Source organism: Platichthys flesus, chromosome 14 (assembly GCF_949316205.1).
Source record: "Platichthys flesus chromosome 14, fPlaFle2.1, whole genome shotgun sequence".
Lineage (NCBI taxonomy): Eukaryota > Metazoa > Chordata > Actinopteri > Pleuronectiformes > Pleuronectidae > Platichthys > Platichthys flesus.
Genome location: NC_084958.1, coordinates 18972589 through 18999488, shown reverse-complemented (window position 1 = coordinate 18999488; position 26900 = coordinate 18972589). Strand labels below are relative to the sequence as shown.

Sequence of the window (26900 nt, the reverse complement as noted above, 5' to 3'; positions counted from 1 at the left end):
GGGCAGCAACGCGGTGGACACGTCAGATCCCCCACATCTCTGATAAGAACTGTGATTTCAGGGAAGAACTGTTTTCTCCCACGATATGTGCGTGTGAGCATTGTGTGAGCTTCTGGGAGGGGATTTGAAACTGATCGAGAAACAGTTTCCTGTCTCACCTTTTTTCTCTGGAGGCTCAGGTGAGGGAAGTTTCAGTTTTTCTCTGGCTTGGTTTCACTGGAGCTGCAGGAACTCGTCTCCCCTCTTCTCCTTCGCTGTCGTTGGGACTTTTCCAGCTCTTCAACATGCAATGAGCGGTCTGGTGAGTTTTTATCTGGACATTTGAATCCAGTTGGACACTTGTTGATGTCACCGTTGGACATTTGTCCCCTGGGTGGATGTGTGGGAACTTTCTGTGGTGAAAAATGGAAAAGTTGGTAATTCCTGATACAGCAGGTTGATTCTCTGTGTGGAAGTGGGGGGAGCAAAGTGTTTTAATGTGTTTTGTGCCAAATGACCGTACTTTGAAGTATGTTCACTGAGTCTCAGAGTTTTCAACCACAAGAAAACTTATAAATATCAGAGGACACACAGGAAAAGAGAAGACAGAAAAAAGTACAGTACACAGAAGGAATTTACAGGGGGACACATTGAAGAAGTAATGACCGTCTAATGTACCTCAAAACCATGTTAGACCATGTAGACCCCTTGCAAGAGCTGATCTGGGCCCTGTCATCTCCACTGTAGTCTGGAAAAACTGTCTTTCAGTCTTTAGGACATACACAAAGAAAAAGAAAGACATAAAAGAAACCAAGACAGAGAAAAGGAAGTGCATCAAGAGTCAGTTGATGACCTCTATGTCTTCAATCAACTTCTCTAGCTGGACCCCGTCAGCCTCTATTCACTCCAGAAAGGATCCTGGATCTTGTAAAAACAGCTTGTCTCTCAGCCAGAAGCATACATTCCATAAATCTCCAGACCAAAAAACCATATGCAGACATTGTCCAATATCCAAAGAGGGAGAACACATCTCCTGATCGGGGCAAGACAGAAGCACCTCAGTGTGGATTGAATGATCCAAACCAGAAACCATTTACAAGAGGCCAGTCGAAAATATAATATTCAACAGTTTTACAGTTATTACAGTATTTTGAAAGCAAAGGTTTGAGCTTGATACGTTTCACTGGGGTAATTTGAAGCATCTTGAATTAAATAATAATAATTTTACTGTAAAAAGGAGGTTTCGGATGCTAAATTAGGTCGTGCATGGATTTAGTTGTTTCTATTTCAGTTTGATTTTCATCATCTAACTATTTCATTTAATCTCATTATGTGTGTGTTTCCACAGTGGAGGCTGGCAGAGAGTGGGCACAGTGAGTTATGCTGAAGCCTGCGTCTGTGTATCAGGATGAGCACTACAGACGGAGCCGGGGCCCCTGAGCAGGACGGAAGGGCCCGAGTCGTGCAGATCTACCCCCGGACGTCCCAGGAAACGGCCGTCTACTGTCCCCTGCAGGTGAGCCGCGGGGACAATGCCAGGTCCGTCATCCACAACGCTATCGTCACCCTGGGGCTGGACTCCAGCCAGAGGTACGCCCTGCTGGAGGTCCGGGAGAGGGATGGAGAAGAGATGCCTCTGAAAGATGGCGACGTTCCTCTGAAGCGAGTCCTGCTGTGGCCAACCCAGGCACAGAGGTGGCATCCTCAAAGCCAGGGCCACTACTTCATCCTGCAGCAGCAGCCGGCCGCCATTGGAGGCGACCAAGTGAGCAGCACGGAGGACTATGATGACCTCTGCAACCTCCCGGCTGTGACTGAGCAGAGTATTCTGGAGGCTTTACGCCAACGCTTCTACAAGTTCAAAATCTACACCTACGCCAGAAACATCCTCATCGCCATCAATCCCAATAAGCTCCTTCCTGTTTACTACAACCCCAAGTATATCAAGATGTATGAGAAGCAGCCACTGGGCAAACTGAGCCCTCACATATTCGCGGTAGCAGACGTGGCCTTCCGCACCATGCTGAGCAGGCAGGTCAACCAGTGCATCGTCATATCTGGAGTGATCGGCTCGGGGAAGACGGAGAGCAGCAGTTACCTCATCCACTGCCTGACCGCGCTGGGCCAGAAGACGTACTCCACCGGGCTGGAGCGGACCATCCTCGGGGCGGGACCGCTGCTGGAGGTAGGTGACCCCATTATCCACTGACCCCTGCGTCTGTAGTTGCAGAATGACTTTCTCGCTGTCTGACACGGGTATCAAACACACGATTATCGCAGTTTCGGATTTCCTAGCATAACAATCAATCAAAAGATTCAGGTTATCAGTGATAAAGCATTGTAGTAATTTAATACGACTTTTGATTGTGAAAAAACAAATATTAGAAGACAGTTTGATGACTCAGGGAAATGTGGGAACCTTTTTGTGGCAATTTCGAGCTTTAAACTCTCAAAACTAGAGCTCTAACTGACGATTATGCACATTTTGAAAGATTTAATTACTCAGTTAATCGTGGGATTTTTCCAAACATGGCAAAAGTCTTGATCTTGTTGGATTAACTGTGTTGTGACATGAAGAGAGGGACACTAACTGAACCTCCATCCTGACCTCATACAGTCATGGTGGTATGAGTTTGTGGAAACAAGCTATTTCATGAATAAAGTTTATACTTTAGTGTCAAAGCCTTTTCCGTACATGTTAATCACTGCTATTCTGGTTAAAAATAAACAGAATCCACTCTTGTAATACAGGAAATATAATCCAGACCCTTGTGTTTTCCTCTTCCTGCAGTAAAAAAACATGATTGTGTTCAAGAATACCCACAAAAAGCTGCCGTGTGCTCCATGGTTGACTCCTATAGTAGTTGTGTATTTCTGGGCTAAACTGCCACAGGTGATGGATGAACATCAAGAGCCATAGACATGAACAAGATCAACAACTTTTTGATTTCATAGTTTCCTCAAATGAACCTTACTCAAAACGCAAACACAACTTTAAATTTACATTTAGGTTAAATGGTGTCGTTGTTGTTTCTGTGGCTCTCCTCCACAGTAGCTGTGTCAGTGTCAGGAACTTGAAGCCACAGTTCCCTCAGATCTCGGCTTTCTGTTTCAGATGTCGGTTAAATTACACAACAAGTTCAAATAACCGACATGAAACTAGGACAGATGTTTTTTTTTAAAGGGAACTTTTAATGTCGCCTCGTCAGAACTTGTGTTTTACAGGAAAAACACAATTTCTTTCTCAGTTTCCCTGTTGTCAGTCTGTTTTCACTGCTCAGGGCACAGATCAAGGAGTGGGAACTGGAAACATCAGCTTGTTTCACTTCATTCCAAAAAACAAAATTCTGAAAGGGTTCATACTTTGAAAGCGCAGCATGTGACTCTTTGCTTTATACCTAAATTAAATCCACTGTATCTGCCAGTAAATGTGACCCGTTTTGCAGGAGAAGGCGTGGAGACTTGTCGAGCCTGGTTTTTTTCTGTTTTGTGCTTGAATCCATTCTCTGTCTCTTCATCAATACACCAGCTAAGCTTTCACATAAGAGATCCTGGTCCTATAGCTACTGTTCACACCCCTACACACACAATCCCAGGGGACCTGAAACTAGATATGTATTCCTCCCCTTTCTGAACAAGACGGACAGGCTTTTCCTTCTATTAAGTATTTTTCTGCAGAATGATCTCACTGGCATTTTGTTGTTTTGAGCTCATCTCCTAAAAGTCAGAGGTTAGACCTGAGCAGAGGCTGGTTTGTTTTGTTTAGGGCAAATTGAAAATGCAGAACAAGCCCCCCCGATGAAGAAATATATAGGAAGAATATAATAAGAATAGAGGAATCGATCCAAAGCCGTCTTCCATATGCACTAATGAAGTTTTTTGGGTTGTTGTGTTTCTCGAGACGTTCTGCTTTGCCATTTACGGATTTCCTTTGCATTCATGAGTCATACCCTGTGAAACTTGTTCCTAATCGGAAATCTAAGAAGTGTAGCTTCCTTATCTTTCCCTCTGATGTGTCATTAAATGAGCTCTGGCCAAAGTTGAGTGACAGACAAACTGCCACTGTACTCTGGGCTTCTTTTTAGAATGCAAGTAATGAGTAATGCAAAGTTTGATTGTATGTTTTGGGATATTAAAACCAGGTGGAAAATTGCACTTGATAGCCAGGGAGTGATGACACCTTGCAGTGGTGGCTGGAGGTTTGTAGCTGCGCTCCACGGGGGGAATGTGCAGGGCGTTGTCCTGGAGGGAGCACCAGAGAGAGAAAAGAAACGGGAACGTGTCAGAACAGGCTCAGCCAGTTAGCGGGAAAACCCACAAAGCAAAGCAGAAATCACCTCCTCGCTCTCTACCTAAACCCCATTCTCACAAAAGCACCTTTTCTCCCCCCTCTTCTCCCTTTAGTCCCGCTGTGTGTCAATCCAGAGATCTCAAATTCGTCCTAGCTTTTCATTTCAAGAGCACATTCATCCCCCTTTCCCCATTTTGACAAGCATATTCTGTCACATTTGAATGGCCTCCACATATTCCAGCTAGAAATGCAGCTTCTGTCTTAGTCTCAATTTGTTTGACAACACCGGTGGATCCTTTGCAGCCCCCTGTATCCCATAATCCACTTTGCAGCATTTGCATCAGGTTATGTTTTTATCCACATGTGAGATAGCAGGAATATGCAAAAACAACTGACCCACTCTCCATAAAACTTGGTGGAGTGATGCGGTGTGACTCAAGGACTGTGCAGGAGTTTGTTTTCACTTTCGTCAACGTTGCGAAATAGTGAATTTAAATGTGGTTTCATAAGGGTTTCATTGGACCTTGGCAGAGTAAGGATCCTTAATCTGTACCAAAGTCTTCGATTGTGTTCACAAGATCCTCGTTAATTCACAAAGCCAGTAAATGATCACATGATAGATCCAAAGGGAATAATCTCAAACCTTTAGTTTTGGACCCCAGTATCTTCCAGAATAAATATATGTGAAGTATCACAAGACTCCATGGGAGTGTTTACGCTTCCAGATATCAACTCCCCAAAGGTTTGAGCTGACGAAGCATTTCCATTAAACCAGTAAATCAGCTCTATCCAGTGAACCCCTGCTTGTCCATGTGGGCCTGTTATACTTCGGTGGCTAAAAATAATATGACATGTTTTAGCTAGTCTCACTTTCTGCCTGCCGCGTTGCTTTTACCGTCACTTCTAATCTGCCATCTTTACTGGTGATGTAGGCTTTCACTGTTCGGAATCAACCACTCCCATTGGCTCTGGTGGGTGTCGGCACAGCCAAGTGTCGGATTCAGAGGACGAGAGCCGGGCTTTGTTAGTAAACGCAAACAGGAATAACACGGGATTATTCTGGGCTCAAAGCAAAGAGGAGTCGGCCTCGGTTTGTTGTAGTGACAGAAATAAAGACAAATAGATGACGTGAGTAAGATATTTAGTTCAGCTGAGGCTCTATAGCTGAATACTTCAGGGATAACAGATTTACAGTATATATGATAATAATACTGTGTTTTCTCTGTAACCGATACGGATCAGTAAAATGATGTAATTGACTTTTATTGTGTAGTAGCATATGTATGGTGGACGTTAACAATTTCTGAAATGAACCAAATACTATTGAAAACTATTTTGGTCATTTCAATGAATCCCGTGAGGGATCGTGAACAGGAAGTGCTCCCTTGTGTTTCGTGTTTAGGGACATTTGGGAAAAGCTCTTAAACTGGCAAAAAGACACAAGAATATAAAAGCTTCAATCACTTCAAACATAAACCAAAGTATAGGTGTGAAACCTGTTTATGTTCAGGTGTGGTTTTGATATTATGGGTTACAGTGCTTTTGAATTATAATGAAATTATCTTATTGGCTAAAAACTATAGAGTATTGACACATAATAAGCAAGTCAGTGCTGATTCTGGGATGTGCAGACTTGATCACAATGTAATTATTCAAACCACACACGGTCTTAATGTGGATCTCAGAGAACGGGAAAGAAAAAGCAGGAAGAACATGTCGTCTATAAAACCTTAATGCCTCAGGAAGTTCTGGATAAATCTGTGGTTTAACTGGTAATCGCCTTGCTCCTGTGAAACCAGTGCTGATCGCTCACAGCTAAAAGTTTGGGACCAAACTAAATGAATGAAAAACAGTGTGTGAATACTGAAGTGGATTCAGGGTTTGAATTCCATCAGTGGTTTTTATTAATCCTCTTGTTTTTTTGTTAGTCGTGAGTTGTGAGTATTAGAGCTAAACAGATGTGGTAACGATAAGGGCTAAATAGAACAATGACCTTTTATTATACTTTTATAGATGATTAATTCTGTGCATGAATTAATCATTTAAGATATAAAGCATCAGGAAATTGGGAAAAATCTAAAGTAGCTCGACAGCAGTTAAAAAAGCTTAATTCATGTTGATATGAAACAGAGACATGTCACAGTTGAGGAGCTGGAATAAGCTTCCTATTGGGCACCTTAACTTAATTAATCAGTTTGAAAAAGTATTAGTTATCACATCTCATTCTGTAAACTCACGTAATATGGAACCTTTTTACCCCTGGTGGTATTCCCCTTGTTTCCTACAGGTGAATTTCTGGGGACAAATATGCAAATCTTTGACTCTTTGAATGATCTGTTGTCTGTGTTCCTGTAAATCAGGAGGATTCTTCTAAGCCTGTCCGTCCTCTCTTTAAAGATCATGTCCTTCAGAGGAACCAGTCCCCAAACTGGGACCTGACAAACACCTGTTTCTCTCTCTCTCTCCCATCACCTTCCCCTCCACATTCCTTTCATTCTTATCTCGTTACATCTACCCTCTTTTATCGAGCTGGTTGAAAATGAAATCCTTCACCTCGGTGCGTTTGCAAAAAGCTTCACGGGAACATTCCAGTGATTCAGAGCTTTACAGTGTGTGATCAGTGCAGATGGCAGACCTGTCCCACCATCTGTGTAGACATTACTCCGGCGGGTTGAGACACGACTCTCCGCACAGCTCTCACAGGAATGAAGAACGAGGATTATGCTTGGAGACAGACCTGGGCTCAGTTGGGAATTTTCTTTACCATTTAGGAAAGGTTCAATCTTGGGAAGTAGTGGCTGATCCAGAGTCAGCAGAGGCTGAAGTGTCATTTTACCCACTGATGTTACCTGGGTGGAGTCTCCTGTGCTTTTGGTATTGAACCTTGGATACTGTCTCCAGTGTGTCGTACAATAAAACACTGTGCAATGTTTGTGGGAGGGCCTCACTGACTGATTACCGTCATTATTGTTTCTCAAGGGCTAATAAAACAATCACAAGGTTTTTCGGTCTTCAAATAAACATGACGAAATATAGTTATAGTCTGAACCACAGTTAAGGAGTTTGATTTAAGATAATTGAGCTGAATCGATCAGATAATAAATGGTTTGGTTATTACAGTTATTTAAAATTGACAGTTATAAAACAATTAAATGAATCCTTCATTGATTGCAAACGAAATTCAGGATTAATTGTTTATTTATTGCTTCCCTCATTTTTATTTTATTAAAACTGAATGTTTATTTGAGATGTAAATTGGACAACACATGTTTTTAACTACATTTCCTTACTTTTAACTCTGAATTGTTAATGTATTAATTGAGAGAAGAGAGAATAATCCTCACATTTGAGACGTGGGTTTTGTACCCACCGTGTAGTGAACTCGTCCACCACACGGAAAAGAAATGTTTTTTCATTCACAAGTTCTTTGAGGCTTCAAGGATTTAATCCTCGTCATCACTTCATTATGTGCCCGATGTGATTCTCCTGGTTTGACTGCATTGTTTAAACACATCACAGTCCACGAAGGCAAATCAGGAAGACTGAAATCTGATGTGGTGAAGCAGGTGAATTCCTAGAGTGGTGAGGTTGTAAATCATGTGATTCAATTGTAAGTTCTTAGGAAAATTGTTAAAATCAGACAAACAACTTTAAGATATGGAAAAAAGTGTTTTATATCATTTCAGATTTATGTTTTTACATCCTTATTACAACATTTTTCTATTTCCCACAATTCTCGTACCTATTGTATAATCTTAATACTTATTAGTACGTAGGGATCCGTCACTCTCTTTTCGTTTCTTCGCAGGCTACACTCATGAAGAGAGTTTTCCCAACTCCATCTCTGCTCTTTTGCTCGTGGAACACACGCTCCACCATCCACACACCGAACTGACTTAATTTATAGCTCCTCTGAGCAGCGGACATTTGCAGTGTTTAGGTTTTGGTGCCAGTGTCTGTGACAAATGTGTCTGTTCATTTCCGTGGAAACTTATGCTGTCTATATTTCAAACAGGCTTTTGGCAACGCCAGGACTGCCGAGAATAACAACTCCAGTCGCTTCGGGAAGTTCATCCAGCTCCACTACCTGGAGAGCGGTGTCATCAGAGGGTGAGGCGGCCAGGCCAGTTTTATTATCCTCCACAACCTCCGGTGCTCCTTTTTTAAAAGAATCCTCCAGGCATCTGCGATTCTGTTTATTTTTGGAGGATGTCTTTTGTTAAGCAAATTTTTCTTCTCATGTCATAATTGGTCAATGTTGGCAACCTCGGCGAAGCGTCGCAGGCTTTGTTGACACTCTCCTCTGTGTGTGTCTGTATTTCTTGCAGGGCAGTTATTGAAAAGTACCTACTTGAGAAGGGCCGCCTGGTGTCCAGAGATAAGACGGAGAGGTAAGATGAAGACAGGTGACATTTCAAATCCTCAGGGAAAGAACTCACATTTTAACGGAAAATCTGAGCATGGAAATGAATCTCTACTGAGACCAACCTTACTCAGTCTTGCCAACAAGGGTCGGCTGTGGCAAAATACATGTGTGGGCAAGCTACTGAACCCCATGTTGACCCTGACTGTGATCAGCGTGTGATAGAGCAGCAGCTCGACTGGTTTTTAACCAACCTAAATTCACTCACACTACTCCTCTCCTCCGCTCCCTTCACTGGTTACCAGTGGCTGCTCGCATCCGGTTCAAAACACTAGTACTTGCGTACCATGCTGTGAACGGATCCGGTCCAGTCTACATCCAGGACATGGTCAAACGTTACACCCCACCCCGTTCACTCCGCTCTGCTTCGGCCAATCAGCTCGTTGCTCCCTCACTGCGAGCTAAACACTCATCAAAAACACGACTGTTTTCCGTCCTGGCTCCTAAATGGTGGAATGAGCTCCCCATTGACATCCGGACATCAGAAAGTCTACACATCTTCCGCCGAAAACTAAAAACATACCTCTTCCGACTTAACCTTGAATAAAAAAAAACAAAAAAAAACTAACAACTTTTTGAAACTAACACTTTAGTAGCACTTAAATGGCACTTACTTATATCACTTTGTAGTTTTGCTTTATTTGAAGAAATTGTACTTTCTTGATTCTTGTCGTCCTTGGTATGTACCCTCGGGGTTTGAATGCACTTATTGTAAGTCGATTTGGATAAAAGCGTCAGCTAAATGAAATGTAATGTAATGTAATGTAATGTAATGAATAGAAGCCTTGTATGAATGTGTGTCTGAATGGACAAATTCTGGAATTGTCAATAACACTTGTGGCTCAGGAGATCGAACCGGTCGTCCACCAACCAGAGGGCTGCGTATAAAAGCTCTATATGAATATGAATGCCCTGTAAAGCCTTTTGAAAGATGTATAAGCCTTTTTATAAAAAAAGTCCATTCACCGTCATACCTGCATCATGATCTGTGGAAGGGGTCAGAAACAGCAGACCTCACTCAAAACACAGGCCTGCAGCGACGTGTTGAGTGAATAACACGAGCCCTGACCGACTGTATCTGGGCCCTGTGACCTCTGACCTGCAGGAACTACCACGTGTTCTACTATCTGCTGGTGGGAGCGTCCAAAGACGAGCGGGAGGAGTTTCACCTGCTGAAGCCGCAGGATTATCTTTACCTCAAGCAGGTAACTTTGATCCACAATCTTTACAGCGGCATGACACAGTGATGTGTCATTTAAGGCTGTCGGGGGGGGGTGGTTAGTGGTTGGTGTTTTATAGACGGAAAACAATAATATCTTGAAACCGTCACATAAAACTGTAAAAACCTTCACCTAGGCTTATCCTGCTCCTGTTTTTCTTCAAAATCATTTTATTACATTTTCAGTTTAGGAACATGTCGACCTCCAACATGTTTATTTAGGTTTCAGTGAACATGCTTTACTTTAGAGGCACTTTAAATTCATTTAGTCATATTGATTTTTTTCTCTGGTGTGATTGAAGTCTGTGTTTAGACTCAACAGCACAGTGTTTTATGGTGTTTTTAATTTATTGTGACAATGCAACTTGGAAGATCAAACAGCTTTTACAGAGATCATGTTCCAGTTAAAAACATTTTTATTTTTTAAGTAGCTTTTCCTTATATGTGGCTGCATTTCAGTTGTAGCCATGAGTCGTGGATGATGCTCAAAAACAATACAGAGAGAAAACCTAAAAGTTCAGTGATGAGAATCCTCATTTTGCTAAAGTCAGTGTCACTGAATCCGATTTTTCAGTTCATGTATTCCTGATGACGAAGAATGACTCTAAATTAAACTAAATCACAGGTGTCAACACAACCTGGGAAATACAAAAGTACCTTTTTAAACTGGACCCATCGAGTTTTTTCTGCTGTATTCTCACATGGACTCACTCTGACATGTACTGGACATTTTCCCAGGGGCCCGGCAGGAAAAAATGTGGAAAATGTCGGGGGCAACTGGCTCTGATATTTGCATTCTCACAAGAAGCCCCCGATGCAATACTTCAGGAAAATGTCTGAGTTCAGTGCATCTCTGAAAACAGCTTTATAAACCACCAAAGTGGATTATAGAGAAACGGAAACAAGATATATATTCACAAATGTACATGAAAGTCAATAAATAGCGTGAGAATAAATAGACAAACTAATAAATTAATAAAAAAGCTGAAGATGGTTCTGATCTTGTTAGTTTTACATGTTTCCATGCATAAACCTTTGTGGCTCTATGCTTTATATTCCTGTCTCTCTCTTCACATCCTCTCTGTCTATTCTGCAGGTCTTCCTCAGTCTTATAGATGATGAGAAGAAACTGGTGCAGGAGTACAAAAGGCTCCATCAGGCCATGGAAATGGTCGGCTTCTTGGCCTCCACCCAGAAACAGTATGTACGCTTTTTATAAGTCAGCTGAGGCAAATCCCAAGCAATATAACAAAAATACAGAAAAGATGATTTTAAAAAGAAAATATAGGTTAAAAAGGAGTTAAGTACAGAATAAAAAAAGAAAGTTTACAGTTTACAAAATGTGTAATTTGAATGATTTAATAAAAGGACCGTGGCAAACAGGACAGTTTTCAGAATCTATTTTAAAAGAACTAATATTTGCATCAGACCTGCACTTCTCAGGAACAGGTTCCACAGTTTAACGTCAGCTGCAACAACCTGGAATATAAAAACTGTGCGTGAACGTGAACTCTTGTGAAATTCTAACCGAACCTTCTCTGAGAGCCTCGGCTTTCTTTGCTCATGTAGCAGGTCAGAGCTTGTCAAGTGAAGCAGGGGAAAAATGCAGCAAGCATGTCGGCAAGTGCCTGACAGCCTTGGGACACAGTGCACACATGAAAGCAGCGGCAGCATAGTTTGGGATCCGTCCTCAGCAGACACCTGTAGTCCTGCCACAGGGATCCAGGGCAGAATTGCTCGTGCGCATAGTGAATCAAGTAAATCTCATTAATTTGCCACATTTGTTATCAACTATCCTCAAGATTTTACGATTCTAGATGTGCTTGCTCAAAGGCAACATCAACACAGCAAATTTTACTGTTCACAACACTGGCTCCAAATGCACCAGTTTCACATCAGCTTTGTGTTAGTACTGACGTGGTGATGAACCATCAACCAGGCTGTACAAACAGGAAAAGAGATCAAAACGAGATATGAAAGTCCGTCCACAGTACAGGTTTCTGAGAACAGTGATCAGTTAATAATCTTATCTGTTTATAGAAAATTAAAAGTTCTATATATATATTTAAGGCAGAGATGATTTCATATTTTATAGCCTCTGTCCTTGATCCTCGTTACTCCTGTGACTAGCAAATAAATCAAAATACATTTGCACAGAATCGGTCTGGCTAGATTCGCTTTCTGATCCAGATCTGCCCCAAAAGTGAATGGGTTCTTTTTTGACCCATTTTGTATCCTTCCACCATTCAAAATTATTCATCAAGTAATTTTTTTCATAATCTTGCTGACAAACAAACAAACCAACCGATTAATAAACAAGCATAACCTCCTTAACAACCATGGTTTTACCCAATTTGCCAGGACTAAAGCCCCCCAATGTGTCTGCCAGATGTGTTGTGCCACAAAAGAATACACTGACCCTGTGTGTGTGTTCGTGTTTGTTTGTTCCATGCAGAATATTTTCCACGCTCTCTGCCATCCTCCACCTGGGCAATGTGACGTACGCCCTGTCAGAGGACACTCAGGTCCTGGAGGTCGGACCTGCTGAGGTCCTGTCTACGCTGTCTGACCTGCTCAAGGTGCGTTCCTAAAGCCAAACACACATCACTTAATCATCATCTGGATTTATTATCTACATCCAGGTTTAATCTTGAATTGTCTCGGTGTGTTACGTCAAAAATAACTTATAGTTTAGATGAAAGTTTGAGCTAATCAACCCCTAAATTCTGTTTTGTTTAAAGACAGGTTAATACAGTTGTTTTACAGTGGATAACTTGTATAAAGTATTTTTTAGTATTTAGTATGTTCTATGTTGTAGAATTTGTCTCTATATTTTTTTCTGTTTTAAATTTATTTCCAGGTGAAAGAAGAGATGCTGGTGACGACGTTGACCAAGAGGAGAGTCGTGACCACCAACGCCACCATAAACTATCCGTACACACTAGAAGAGGTATGGTGTTTAAATGTAGTATTATGGCTGCCTGGTTACCTTTTAATTATTATAAATATGTGTTTGTTTAATCTTATTGTGCATTAAATATACGATTTTCTGTGCAGGCCTCCAAAGCGCGGGACTCCATGGCCAAGTCTCTGTACAGCGCCCTGTTTGACTGGATCGTCCTTCACATCAACCTGGCAATGCTCAACAGACGAGACATGGAGGATTCCGTCTCTGTAAGTCACCAAGACTCACCACGGGAGGACAACTTGTGTAATGTCCCCCACCGAACTCAGAGTATTCATGTTGTCGTCGTTTCAGTGTTTGTCCATCGGTGTGTTGGACATGTTTGGATTCGAGAACCTCCACACAAACCGTTTTGAGCAGCTGTGCATCAACTACACAAATGAAAAGCTGCAGCATTACATCAACCAGAGCATCTTCAAGCTCAAGCAAGTAGGTGGATTTACATATATATACACACACAGACTCATATATACTGTGTATTTCATTTGTCTTTAGATTTCTATGGACTTGAAACTTGTTATCTCTGCAGCTGCTGTTTTACCCTGTGTGTCTATATTCCAGTTTGTTCTATTTGACCATTACCACTGTTTCATTTAATTTACATTTAATCTGATCGTGTGATTGTGAATAAAACTTGATTCCAGGAGGATTATGTGTCGGAGGGCCTCACTTGGCAGAACATTGACTACAGCGACAACGGTGGCGTCATCGAGCTGATCAGCCAGAAATCAACTGGAATCTTCGACCTGCTGCACAATGAGGACGAGTGAGTGAACTTCACCTGAGACGTTTCCACGAACTTAATCTCTCAGATTAATACATTTGATGGGTTGTGGATTGTGTATTAGTACAGATGTGTTTTACCTTATTGTCAATCGTCAGTTGTTTAATCACCAAGGAGGAGGAATAGCTGTTGACAAATGCCTATAACTACATTATTGTGTGTTATTTGTTAAATTAATTTAATTACAGCTAGTGTTTCAAACAAAACAAACATGCCAGATAAAGCAAGAGTCATCATGAACACATTGTATCTGTGGTGTTAATATGAATGGGTAAGCAATATTGAATGATAATCTAAAAATATGTACATATATGTATAAAATGTTTTTGTAAAGCTCTAGAATTTGCTGTAATATAATCATGTCACCACCTTGTTCTATCAATGAAAGCAAATAATCAGTCAATACCTTTAACTGAATAAGGCATCAGATCCCTTTGCTGTTCACATGCTCCTCTGTTTGAGTCTCATTGTGTTTCTCATGTATCACATGTGTAACTGGATATGTTGTCCTCTGTGTGTTCCTTCAGCCTCCCCGAGGCCACAGACGAAACCCTGATGCACCAGCTGAAGCAGCAGCATCACAACAACTCCCTTTTTGTACCTTCTCCAAACAGAAAGCTGACTTTTGCCATCCAACACTTTGCGGGGACTGTTGAATATCACATCAAGGTGGAGCATTGTTCCCACTTTGCAAACGTCCATAATCATCCGTGTGAATTACGATTTCTCCCGCCACATTTGAAACTCAGGCCTTTCCATCATTCCCCTGAAAAGGGTGTTGATCCTATGTGGCCTTGTCAGATAAAGCCGTGTGAGAAAAACCTGAAAATATGTGAACTAAGTGAATGATTAACCCGGCTCCCTCCTCGCATGTAACCAATGTGAAGCCTCACAGATCCTCTGACTTCTAGAGCAGAAGCTTCCAGAGTGTGAATCCTGATTGTTTTTATTCTCCAGGACTTCAGAGAGCGGAACTCGGAGCACATGCGTCCTGAAGTCGTGTCTCTGCTCCGCAGCAGCGAGCGGTCCTTCCTGCATCAGCTGGTTGCTTCCAGCCCAGAGGCCCTGTTCAGATGGGGCGTCCTCCGAGCCACCATCCGAATCCTCTCCGTGTTCAAAAACCTGGGACGCCAGCGGGCAGACAAGAGTAGGTGGCAGGAGCTGCTAGTTGAGTCACATTTTTACCTGGAACCAGCAGCTGCATACCTCACTCTGTGTACGTCAGAGAAATGTTGACTTGACAGTGGATTTGTTGTTGCTGGAAAAGCTGGTTCCAGTTCCTCGACGAGGGAAACCGTCAACATGTTTTTCTTTTTTCTTCTTGTGATCAATGTTCTGATGACTTTTATTTAAACTGACTTCTATTGTCACCACAGCCACCAGACGGACCTCCCGCAAATCCCTCAAAGAAATCAAACAGCGCAACAGTGCCGTGGACCGACTCTCCAGGTGAATACACATCACTGAACACAACACCTTTAATAAATCAGGCAGGAACTTTCTGTTATAGAGTTAGCAACTGTAGCCGTTAAACATCCAGGTCTGATTACAACATTGCATTTAAATATAATTCATTCATTTGTTTTTCTGTTTTGTCGCTCAGCTGTATTTGTGGAGGAAAGATTAAGTTCCAAGTGAATTTTTCTTTTCCGTGACCTGAAATCATTGCTCTGAACTCAGCTGAGGATATTTTAATTATTATATTTACATATATATGTAGTTATTGTTTTTTAGAAATTTCAATAGTGATCCAGAGGAAACAACGTGTGGTTCACCATAAATGAAACCCTGTAAAAAATACAAAATGTTCACAGCCACAGCATCACTCTGGACTTCTCCTTCGATCGCTCTGATGAACATCCCCTCGATGTATTCGAAGACATCTTCACCAGTTATGAAATGAGAAAGTAAGTCAGCCATATTCATGTAGTTTAAACTAAAGTGGAACTTCTTTTTTTAATTTTGTTAACAGATACAGTCTGTTCAGATTTTTTGTGTGGAGACTCATTTCATGTGTGTTGTCTTCAGGAGGAGCAGAGGAGGTCGACAGAAGCAGCTCATTCCAAAGGTAAAGTGTTTGTCAAGTGTTTGTCATCTCAAGAGTTTGTTATTAGCTGTAAGATGTATATTAATTATGCCTCTTCAAACAGAAACTCATGGATTTCCAGTCACTCCATCATATTGTTGGTCTCACTGCGCACGACCGAACCAGCAAATCCGTCTTCCACCCTCACCCGAGAGCGAGGCCTCTCACAGTCAGTGCTCAGCTGCAGGTTCGCCATCTTCTTCTCTTCTTCTCTATATGTAACTTTACCGTGTTGCTCATGTGTGGCTAGGATCAGCTGAAGAATAGTCCCAAATTATCAGAACCTTGTATCAGCTGATTCCTGATAAGTAAAGGTTGTATCTATTGAATCCTTCAGGCCTCGCTCAGAAAGCTGATGGAGACGATTGAAAAAGCTGAGCCTTTTTTCATTTTCTGTCTTCGCTCCAACACTGAAAAGGTAAAACGTCATTTATGAATCTGAAAATTATCCTGATGAGTTAAGTCTCATGTTTTGTTATCACACTGATGGTTGACATTCTTTTTATCACAGAAGGAGCTGCACTTTGACGAGAAACTTGTGCTGAAGCAAATCCGTTACATAGACATGCTGCAGATGGTTCACATCCAGAAGTCTGGCTACAGCGCTAGATACACATTCGGGGTAAGAAGAAAACACAAGATATTTACATAGCATTAAAAAACACAAATAGGATAATGATAATACTGCTTTTCTGTCGATAACAGGAGTTTGTGGAGAAGTTCAGGATGTTATTCCCAAAAGGAGCATGTGGAGCTCCTGAGCACATAACTGAGCTGTTTGAGAAGATGAAGCTCGACAAGTCCACCTACCAAATAGGAAAAACAAAGGTTAATCATAATCATTACTATTTTATTATGAATACTAACTCTGCATGTTCCTGTGAATCTACGGTAACTGTAAATGGGACGACATCCAGGAAATTCATCAACATACGTCTCCTCATGTAAACTGCTTCACTTGATGGTTTATACAAGGTCATTACACCAAGAATGAATGAACTTAGATGTTAAACAAACTGCACAGTACAACTAACCCAAACTTTTCTATGCCTCTGTTTCATCTGCTCAGGTTTTCCTCAAGGAAAAGGAAAGGCAGCTGCTGCAAGACACTCATAACAAAGAGGTGATGCGTCGCCTCATCATTCTGCAGCGCTGGTTCCGGGCCTCTCTCATACGACAGCACTTTCTGCAAAAGAAAGATGCCACGCTTCTCATTCAGGTGCGGTTTGTGTAAAAACATGCTTTAGAATAAAACAGTACTTTCAGAAATCTCCTTATGTGGACTGCTGGACAATGAAAACTCTCCCCCCCCCCCATCACATTGTACAAGCACCTGGTTGATATTGTGACACAGTTACTATTCACCTATACATGTACATGACTCTTAATCAGCTAAAGGTGTCACAATGCCATTGGCTTCTCATTTTGAAGAATGAAAGGTGAGTAAAGAACAAATGAGATTGGACTGAAGTTGACAGAGGATTTCTGTTGTTTCAGAGGAGCTGGCGAGAGTTTTATGAGAATCAAAATCAAGCTGCGACCGTGATCCAGACGGCGTGGAGGACGTCTCTGAAGAGGAAGGACGAGGGGACGACTCGGCAGGGAAGGGACAGGTACACAGACCGCTGTATGATTTCATAGATTTCCAGTCACTCTTCAGATCAACACTTTGTTCAGGGGCATGTGTGCAACAGGTAGAATATCAGCCAATAAAGTTCAGGTCAGTGGTTCGAACCCCCCACCGTGTGCCAAATTTCCCATGGGCAAGACACTGAACCCCAAATTGCTCCTGACAGTTGAGCTGGAAGTGTTTGGAGTATTGTGAGAGAAAGTGCTGCACATGCTGCACTGTATAGAGCTTTGAGACTGAAAAGCACCATTTAAAACACAAGAATAAACAAAAATGAATACAGTTACCGCAATGCCAGTCTAATATAATGGTTCTTAATCAACAGCATGACCAAAAAAGAGTTCAAGAGGCAGCAAAAGGTGGAGCAGAGCCCCAACAGGGCCCAGAAGCTCGACCACGGCAGCAACCAGTCGGCACCGAGGGACCAGAGCCGGGAGAAACGAGACGGCAGAGGATCCCCGCCGCCGCTCACCAGGCCCCATTCCTGCCCTCTGGACCCTAAAGTCGGCGGTGTGGATCGCTCCCCCAGCCCCTCCGCCAGCAGCTCACTTCAGCGCTACACAGACATGGAGGGCTTCAAGGAGAAGGCCGAGAAGTGGAAGGAAAGAAAGAGCGAGGGCGAACCCACGGATGAGTCGAGTCCAGAAACATTCAGGCGGAATGTACAGGCGAATAGGGCAGATGACTTTCAGTAAGTAAAAGCTCTATTACTCATTACGACTCATTATTCTGCATATCTTGATGGTTTAACCAGCAAATGCAAAGTGTCTAATATGAGTTCCCCAGTAATCCACAGCTTTGCTCCTGTTTCCTTCTGTAAAACAGCCGAAAAGGGAAATCCAAGTCTGTCGATGAACTGTCAAATATCTGCTCATCAGGCTCTGATAGTTCACCTACCAGCAGTGAGGTAACCTTTACTTTTCCTTGTTCTTCTTACACCGTCTAAATATAATTCAAAGCATGGTTGTTGTTGTTTTTTTTCCTTCACAACAATAGATGTTGACGAGCTGTAGTTGTGTGCACTGTAAACGTATGTTAAGATCACAAAGCCGTTTCCCATGAGTCCCAGCCCTCCCAGTTCTCTGCCTCACCACCTTTCCTGACCCAATTAGGTCAGGGTGCGCCTCCGAAAGCTGCCCAAACGCAAACGGCGCTTAGCCTACGCCCGCAGCGGTTTGATGGCTAACTTTGGGGGCTCCAAGGAGAGTGAGTACTGGAGCTTCCCGCTGCCTCCCCTCAGCCCCCACATAAACGCCCTGCAGAGCTCGATCAGTAGCGTGGATGTCCGGGGCTACACGTCCCAGGTCAAGGTACTGACCAAAGGGACGCTGGTCTACGATGCTGCTTCTCTGCATGCAGGCCTCGCATGTCTATGTTCTGAGCAGAACGACGGTTTCCTTCTTGTGGAACTTTGCATTTTTCTTCTCTGCAAACCGGCGCAATGATAAATGAGCAGTTGCTTCCAAAGTGAGAGGAAATATGAAAACCCATTTCCACAGCTCGTTGCTCATCTTTATTTTTGACCCCTTTACCCAAATGAGTCGTGCGTCAGTAGATTCAATTTCCAACAGAAGATAGTGACTGGTTTCAGTGTCGGCTTGTTTTTGTTCATAGTTATATCCGGGGTTTGTTCATGGTGGCCTCAGGAATTCCAGGTTATTGCTTCATGCAGGCTTATTGTGATGTGTTTAATGTACATGCTCACTACAACTTAATCATGGCCTCTTGTGTTGATCTTAATCTGTATATGGTAATTAATTAACCTACTTTCAAAAATCCTCACTTTAAACAATGTAATCGGCCCTGGAATATTTTTCATTACTCATTAAAATCCAACTTTTCTGCACAGAGCAAATCACATCAAACACTTAACGCATTGACATGGGAAATATGAACCTGTAAATGTATCTTTTAAGTCTTACTAAGCTGGCGTTAAGGAAAATAATGACATACACTTATTAACTACAAACTAATTTCAATCATACTAATTGAAAGGAACCAGGTTAAAGTTGAGGTGGCAGCAAGAGACCGTGTTTCCTTGCATGATAAATAAAATGGTGAAGGAATAAAGCAGCTGTGCTAATATTTTATCTTGTCTACGGGTGTTTTATTCGGTGCTGGAGGAGATTTGGTGGTGGAGGAGCTGTGGGCGGAGTTTTGGAGGCGTTTGGTGCGATCTGTCGCTGCACGTGAACATGGCGGGGGGGGGGGGAAAGGGCTAACTCTTGATACCAGCGGCATTTATTTTTGTCTTGTTAAGTCGGTCACACGTCAACTTGAAGTATGTTCACGTCTTGATACTTTTGCAGATCTCAGCAGAACCTGATGGGTCGAGGTTCAGCCTCCAGCCCAGGACCAGCAACGAGAACTCAGGACAGGGGTCGAACCAATCGCAGCTCACAACTCCTGATAAGTGAGAATTAATAATAAGGAAATTAAGTAGTGGCTTCAGTTTTTAGAACCAAGCTCTTTCGTGCCTATATAACCCCTGCATGGAATTAACACAAATTGTCTTTTCTACAGGATCTGGTTTCTCAGCAGATTCCTCAAGAGACGAGTACCGAAACTTTCCCCGAGCAGTGACTCTCCTACAGGTACAACCGGTAACACAATGCAGTAGTTTTATTCTTTTTACTTTTGCAGTGCAGATATTTGAAATGTACACATGCTTTAAATACACTGTAGCAGTAGCACAAACATGTTTATATGATGATATACCCTGTTATACCCACGCTTCTGTTTACTGCCACCTGGAGGTCAGTTTCCCATAAACAATTGCTGTCAGACTTTTCATGTCATTTCTGTTTAATGGCTTTGAGATTGAGCTTTGATAATCTCTCCAGATAAAGATGCATTCCTGTCCATCTCTCCTCATGTCCCCTCCAGTCACCCTGCCCAGGTACACTCCGCATTCCTACCACATGCCGAGCAAAAACACCGATCGAAACCCCACCATTAAAATCAGCCGCACCACCCGGTCGATCGAGTGGAACACATCTCTGGACCGGGAGATCAGCGACACCAAGGAGCTAAGACACCTGGATGAGTTCCTCGGAAACCAGGTGAGATCGGGAGGAAAAAGAGAAGAATGATAAATCAACTCTTCACACTCATGTCAGGGGACAGATATTTTATATATTTTGATTAACCCTCTTTTATTCATCGTCATCGTTTCCTCACCTCTGTCATCAGGTCAACGAGCTCCGAACAAGAATAAAAGAGCTGTCGCCAACAGAGCGCATCTTCCTCACAGCCACCATGCAGTTCAGAGAGACCATCAAAGGCATGTACTCGTTGGAGGTGAGTCCATTTCTTTCCTCCGTGTGAACGAGAACCTTGAAGCTTCATCGAAGGGAAACAGTTTTCTATTCCCCTTTTGTTTTTAGCATGTCTCACTTTTGTTTATTTTACAATCGCTGGTTGAAGGATAAATCGTGATTAACTGTTTCAATGGGCACCTTGTGACCAACAGAAGCCGCAGATTGCCTACAAGGATCTGATGAAAGGTTACCACAACAAGGTCAACACACTCGCTGGCCCCGGGGAGAAGGCAAAAGTCTCCCTGGTGGTCAACCTGTTCCAGTCCGTGCTCGACGGCTTCATCAGGGGCGAAAGGAAACGAGAGGAGTCTGAACCGCTGAAGGTAAGTGTGAGAATTTAAGTTGATCATCGCCCTCTGAACCATTGTGACAGTATAAACTAAATATCCTCCTCACTCTCTCAGGCGCCTAAAGGGACAAAGAAGAGGCGGAAAAAGGAAAAATGTGTAAGAGTAATATCTATCTGCACTGTTGGGTTCTCTCAATATGAATCTAGTGAAATAATCCCGGTGTATATTCTCTGTCACAGCTCGACAGTCCTCTGGATCACCTGTTCAGCACCTACCAGGTGAACATCATGCAGTCATGTGACTTGTGTGGCTCCTACATCTGGGGGATGGAGAAAGCCTACATGTGCAGCGGTGAGTTGGAAAAAGCGTCACAATCAAATATTAACATACATGAAACACAAAGGCCTTAAAAGAAACTAGTCTTTTGTTCTTCTGTTTTTGTTTTAGCCTGCAAATTAATATGTCACAAGAAATGCTTGGACAAAATCATCACAGATTGCTCCACACGGTGCGCCAGAAAGGTAAGAAAGGACGTTTTTAATATTTCCTAACATCGCTTTCTCAAGACTGAATCCCTCATATTAACTCGTTCTGTTGACAGGATGAGAATTTGCCAGGCTCCCTTCACTTTGGGGTGCAGGTGTGTGTCCTCACCAGTAAAGCCAACCCCGTGCCCAAGGTGGTGGAGATGCTGCTGTTGTATGTGGAGATAAACGGCCTCTACACCGAGGGCATTTACCGCAAGTCGGGCTCGGCCGTTCGAGCGAGGGAGCTTCACCAGATCCTGGAGACCAGTAAGAAATGTCAAGCCTTTGTCTCTGTTAGTTTGATCTACTTTGAATGTTTGCTTACTTATATTTGTATTGTTCAAGTTCAATTTAAATTCTTTAAGAGTAAATAACGTAAAACATACAACGATTACAATATATATAAACTCAATACTGGTTCGTAAACAAATCTACAATCACATCCTTTGCCACCCAACAACATTTACTGAGAAATAACTTTGGACCATTAAAAAGTAATGTTTTTATTAAATCTATGTTTTCTGTCTTGTTCCATCAGATCCTGAGTCAGCATGTTTAGAGAACTACCCCATCCACACCATCACAGGTCTGGTTAAACGATGGCTCAGAGAGCTGCCTGACCCCCTCTTGACCTATTCCCTCTACAGTGACTTTCTCCATGCTGCAGGTGAGAACATTTTGATGGAATACATATTTTCATTTCAGATATAAACCTTGAGTGGTCCTGTTACAACGTAGGCCCTTGTTTTTCATTTCCCTTAAAACAATCCTGATCTTCTTCTTTAATACGATATGAAATCTAAAATGATGAATCTCTTCTTTTTTTCCACTTCCAGAGCTGCCTGAGAATGATGACAGAATCAGGGCTGTGTACCAGAAGGTGGATGAACTTCCTCCTGCTAATCACAACACATTGGAGCGGCTCATCTTTCACCTCGTCAGGTATGAGGATGACTTTTGTTTGTTGGGGTATTTTGTGTCAACTTGTGAGAGAAAAGGGAGATCTTGACCTTTGTGTCTTTTAGGGTCGCAAAGGAAGAAGAGCACAACAAAATGACGCCGACCTCTCTGGCTATTGTGTTTGCCCCCTGCATCCTGCGCTCTCCTGACTCTGACGACCCCTTCCTGGGTATGAAGGACGTGTCCAAGACAACACAGTGAGTCAACCTGCTGCACATCCCTCACCACAGTCGTTTATTTTTCATGTCACAACACGGTATGTTCCCGATACTGTCTGTATTTCCAGAGATGGATTGTGATTCATGGAGGCGCTCTGTTTTCTGCAGGTGTGTGGAGACGCTGATCTGTGAGCAGTTCAGACGCTACAATGAGAAGATGCAGAATATCCAGGAGCTGGAATATGCCGAGGCCCTGGCTGTGAATCAGCTCAAACTGAAGAGGCAGAACACGGTGAGAGGACACAACACAAGACCCGGGTTTTAGGACCTGATGTTAACATCTGTCCTGAGTGATCACAAGTGGACAGTGCTGAGGTCTGAACGCAACCGGATGCGACTTCGGAGGTGGTTGTGGGATTTAGTGAGGCCGCATTGTCCTTAATCCTTTCACCCACTACATTCAAATATTCAATCCAACGTGTTTCTATGCTTTTTTGTTTTGGTCAAAAACTGATCACCACATAACAATTCAATCAGCCCATCCCTATCTCTAGGGAGACACACACATACACACACAACAACACACATATGGACCTTGGACTCATCTGTTTGCTCAGACTGGGTTAAAACAACATCATTTGATCTTCACAAATGACGTAACTGATTATTTGCACATGGAGCTGGGAAGCAAGCTTCGACACGAGTGGTAACAGGATAAACATTCAGGATTTTAATAAAATCAGTCAATTTTAAACAAAAACAAAAACTTGATTGTAACTGAGTGATGAGACGTATTGAAATATAAACTTAAGCTTAAAGATGAGAGCAACTATTTTGAATATATCTATAGTTCCTCGGGCAGTTGGATGTTACTTGTGGAATGAATTCCAGTGGAGCCAGCGTCTCCATTTAGCAGTTTACACCCAATCACTAATCTGATCCATGTGCAGGTTGTTGAAAACCCTTCAGAGCTGAATGTTCCAGAGGCGATCAACACTGATGAAACAGAGATGACTCTCATCGAAAGGATCAAGTCTATCAAGCAAGAAAAGTGAGATGAAGTTTTTTTTTTTTTTTTCATTCAAAGTTCGTAAGAGATTCATCAGAGTTTGAATATTGACACTATCTTGTGTTGTTATCTCCAGGGTGGACCTGGCCTGCAGGCTACCTGACCTGGAGCAGGAGAACTTCGACAACGACAACCTGGACTCATTGTCATCAATGAGCTCCGAAAGCCTCGATGACTCTCATCTGGGGAGCCTGGAATCGGAAGGTCAGTAGGGAGGTAAGGTATTTTCACCTACCCCTGGGTTTAAAAAGAACACACACCAAAAAGCTGATGTAATCATTTTGTGTCTATTTCTTTTTTTTCTTTTTTTTTACCTCCTAAATACATAGTTATGTCATCGTGATAGCTCCGGTCACTGTGCATGCAGACATGTGCTTTAGGCACATATATGAAGAAAGAGGAGGCGTGTAGAATGGAAGAAAAGAGAAAAAACTCCTGCCTCACTCTGACAAAGAGAGGGGCTCGATTGTATAGTTGTCTTTCCGTCAAACTCAGCCAACTCCAAGCACGGACGTTCAGAGAAGCTGTGAGCACTTGTGTTGCAAGTGAGCAGATGTTTGACTTTTTCTCTTTATTGTCTTTATGGCTCCAGAATCCCTCTTATAATAAAAAAAAAATTGGTTTTCTGACACCATAAATATGCTGCATAGTTAAGTCTGCACATGAAATTGTTGTACACATTGTGTCGCCCCCACTGACAGAAAAGCTACACAACACACCCACACTCTACATCAGCGTACACACCCACCGCCATTTAACACATAGTTATCATTCTCCACCAGTCACTCACTGTGCACAGCTGCACAGCTTGCACTTTGTGGTGGATACATTCATCATGTATGTACATGTTTTTGTGCTATATTTATTTTATATATTTTATACTTTTTTTTTAAATTGCATGTATTTGTTTATTTATTGTGTCAAAGTAGTTTTTTCTGCAAACAAAACTCCTTAGACCTTAACGATGCTGACTAATCCGATGTTTCCCACCAGGTCGGGTGACCATGCGATTGAAAACACCGAAACCCGACTGCCCGGTGAAACCTCCTGACCTGGCACAGAGAGTCAGGAGCCTGATGGCTCAGACAAACGAGTTCACACCGGGACGAGGGACAGGTGTCACTCAGTCCATGATATTCCTGTCGAGCCCAGACAACCCCTCCGCCAACGGGAGCTTTGAAGACCTGGACATCCCTTACATCGATGAAGATGAGGAACTACCTTGAACGCAACACCACCAGGAATATTTTTGATTTTCTCAAGTACGTGTTATCAGAAGATGTGCACTTTGTTTTAAAGACTTTTCCATTTGTCAGTGCTGCTATGGAGACAAAGTGCTTTGAGGACTTATTTGTATTTAACGGAGAAACAGTTCCTTCAGGGTTTTTAATCACAGATCTGAAGAAGAACCATCAGCAGGGTCTCATCCTTGTGTATCGCTGTATGTGATTTTAAACATATTTCAGAATTGTACAGGAAGCACGTTTTAGAAAAAGGTCCCTTTGAGCTGTGTATCATCTTTAGAGATAAATGGAGAAATGTGACGAGGAGCAATTTAGGATTCAAGTATCTCCTTTATTCACAGACCATATTCTGAGCTGACGACTGTGGTGCCAATGGATGTGGAGGAGTTGTTTGTGAAAAGAATAAATAAGTGTACCAAAAAAAGTTCTAACATTGTACATAAAGTGATTTTCCATTGTACAGACTGTAACATTGTATTTTGGGCATTTGCTGAATTATTTGAAACTGATCAGTTGAGTTGTTTGGGCTTTTCTTTATACCGACTGCCGTGAGTGATCATTGATTCAAGGAACCTACAAAGAAAATGGTCATAATACTTTTTATCCAGACTGAAAATGTACCCCTCTGTCTTTTTTTAATTTCTTGTTCCAAGGCTGTGCAGTTTTCACTAAGTAAACACTTTGTATATACATTTTTTTTATATTCATGCATGTACATTTAATAAGGGTTTAGGAATTATGTTTGTTGTGGTGGATGTCTTCTAATTTTGACTCTTGATTCCCCAAATGAAATTCACTGATCATTTTCCAATTATCACTACATGAACTAATAATAATAACTGCAACCAATAATTACTCCCTTGACATCAACAAGTGTTGTAAGAGTGTATGTCATATTCTGGTCGGACATTAGGATGCAAGTACATGGTATCACCCTGACAAAAACATACTGCATGAATAAACATTAAATGGAAATTAAATTATATGGCAGAGCTCTATTTATACTTCTATTATTTAGAAAATAGACAAAACAATTTTGAAATATATTAATTGGAATTTATGCTTTAAATTTTGACAAGAGACAAGGCAAACTAGTCCAAGGGGATGAAGTTAAATCAAAATATCCATAAAAACTAAACATAACATTTAGGAAAGTAGGATTTATTGCAGTGCTGTTGACGTTTTGACTGCACGGGTTCCAGTCAGCTGTTCCTAATAAACTGACAACTCAGTGTATGTTATGGGGATTTTATGTTTCTAAGATTCATCTCAGAAATGGGTGAATGATTACTATGTACTTTTTTCTTTTTTTTTTTACAATTCAAATCCAGAATGCATGACTAAATTTACAGTTAGTATAACAATTTCTACAGTGTGGAATAACTACTTTAACTTGGATGACAGATCTGACTACCTCTCCCACCACTAATGAAAAGTAGATCAATAAAGCAGAGTGAATACAGTATTATCGTTAATGTCTGACAGGCATTGTCAAGCAAAGCCCATCTCTAAATTCTTGGATCCTTTTTTTTAATGTATGTATTTGTATGTTTCTGATGTGCTTTTCATAAATACAGTTTTCTTTTGTCCCGAGTGTTTCGTCTGCAGGTCTAGATGCAGGAAAATAACTTATTTTAATAGTGGGTTCCCGACAGTAAAGGCAAGGGGTAATGATGAATAAGGTTTTCTTTAACAAGTTAAGTCTTTCATTCTCACTTTCCACCTTAAAACTATGACATGAACTGAACTATGAACTAGTTCAGAATTTAAATGGTGATATATGAACGTGAACTATTCATGTTTACTTGTATGAACTGAACTATGAACTAGTTCAGAATTTAAATGGTGAACTATGAACGTGAACTATTCATGTTTACTTGTATGAACTGAATTTTGAACTAGTTCATGAGAGGTGTGATCTTGCACAACACTGGTGTTCGAGGAGGAGAACTTTA

General features: G+C 41.9%; 1 protein-coding gene across 3 annotated transcripts; it reads left to right on the top strand.

The window, feature by feature from the left end:
* On the top strand, window positions 1-26539 carry myo9b (myosin IXb). 3 transcript variants are annotated; one of them, XM_062403979.1, is made up of 41 exons: window positions 1-301; window positions 1328-2164; window positions 8286-8380; window positions 8599-8661; window positions 9799-9898; window positions 11009-11112; window positions 12368-12491; window positions 12773-12862; window positions 12970-13086; window positions 13172-13306; window positions 13522-13643; window positions 14189-14330; window positions 14619-14808; window positions 15038-15110; window positions 15476-15568; window positions 15690-15729; window positions 15812-15934; window positions 16085-16165; window positions 16259-16369; window positions 16453-16575; window positions 16817-16966; window positions 17245-17360; window positions 17703-18068; window positions 18203-18284; window positions 18490-18687; window positions 19687-19790; window positions 19901-19971; window positions 20264-20439; window positions 20570-20677; window positions 20850-21020; window positions 21102-21143; window positions 21227-21338; window positions 21435-21508; window positions 21589-21781; window positions 22053-22181; window positions 22351-22456; window positions 22540-22671; window positions 22801-22924; window positions 23583-23683; window positions 23778-23917; window positions 24695-24835. In XM_062403979.1, exons 2-40 carry the CDS (start codon window positions 1388-1390, stop codon window positions 23911-23913), a joined length of 5394 nt encoding a protein of 1797 aa, XP_062259963.1. In that variant the 5' UTR covers window positions 1-301; window positions 1328-1387; the 3' UTR covers window positions 23914-23917; window positions 24695-24835. The 3 variants fall into 3 exon arrangements, with proteins under 3 accessions (XP_062259963.1, XP_062259961.1, XP_062259962.1); XM_062403977.1 differs by having other exon boundaries at window positions 3-301; window positions 23778-23905; window positions 24695-26539; XM_062403978.1 differs by lacking the exon at window positions 18490-18687 and having other exon boundaries at window positions 3-301; window positions 23778-23905; window positions 24695-26539.
* The last annotated feature ends 361 nt before the right edge of the window (window positions 26540-26900 follow it).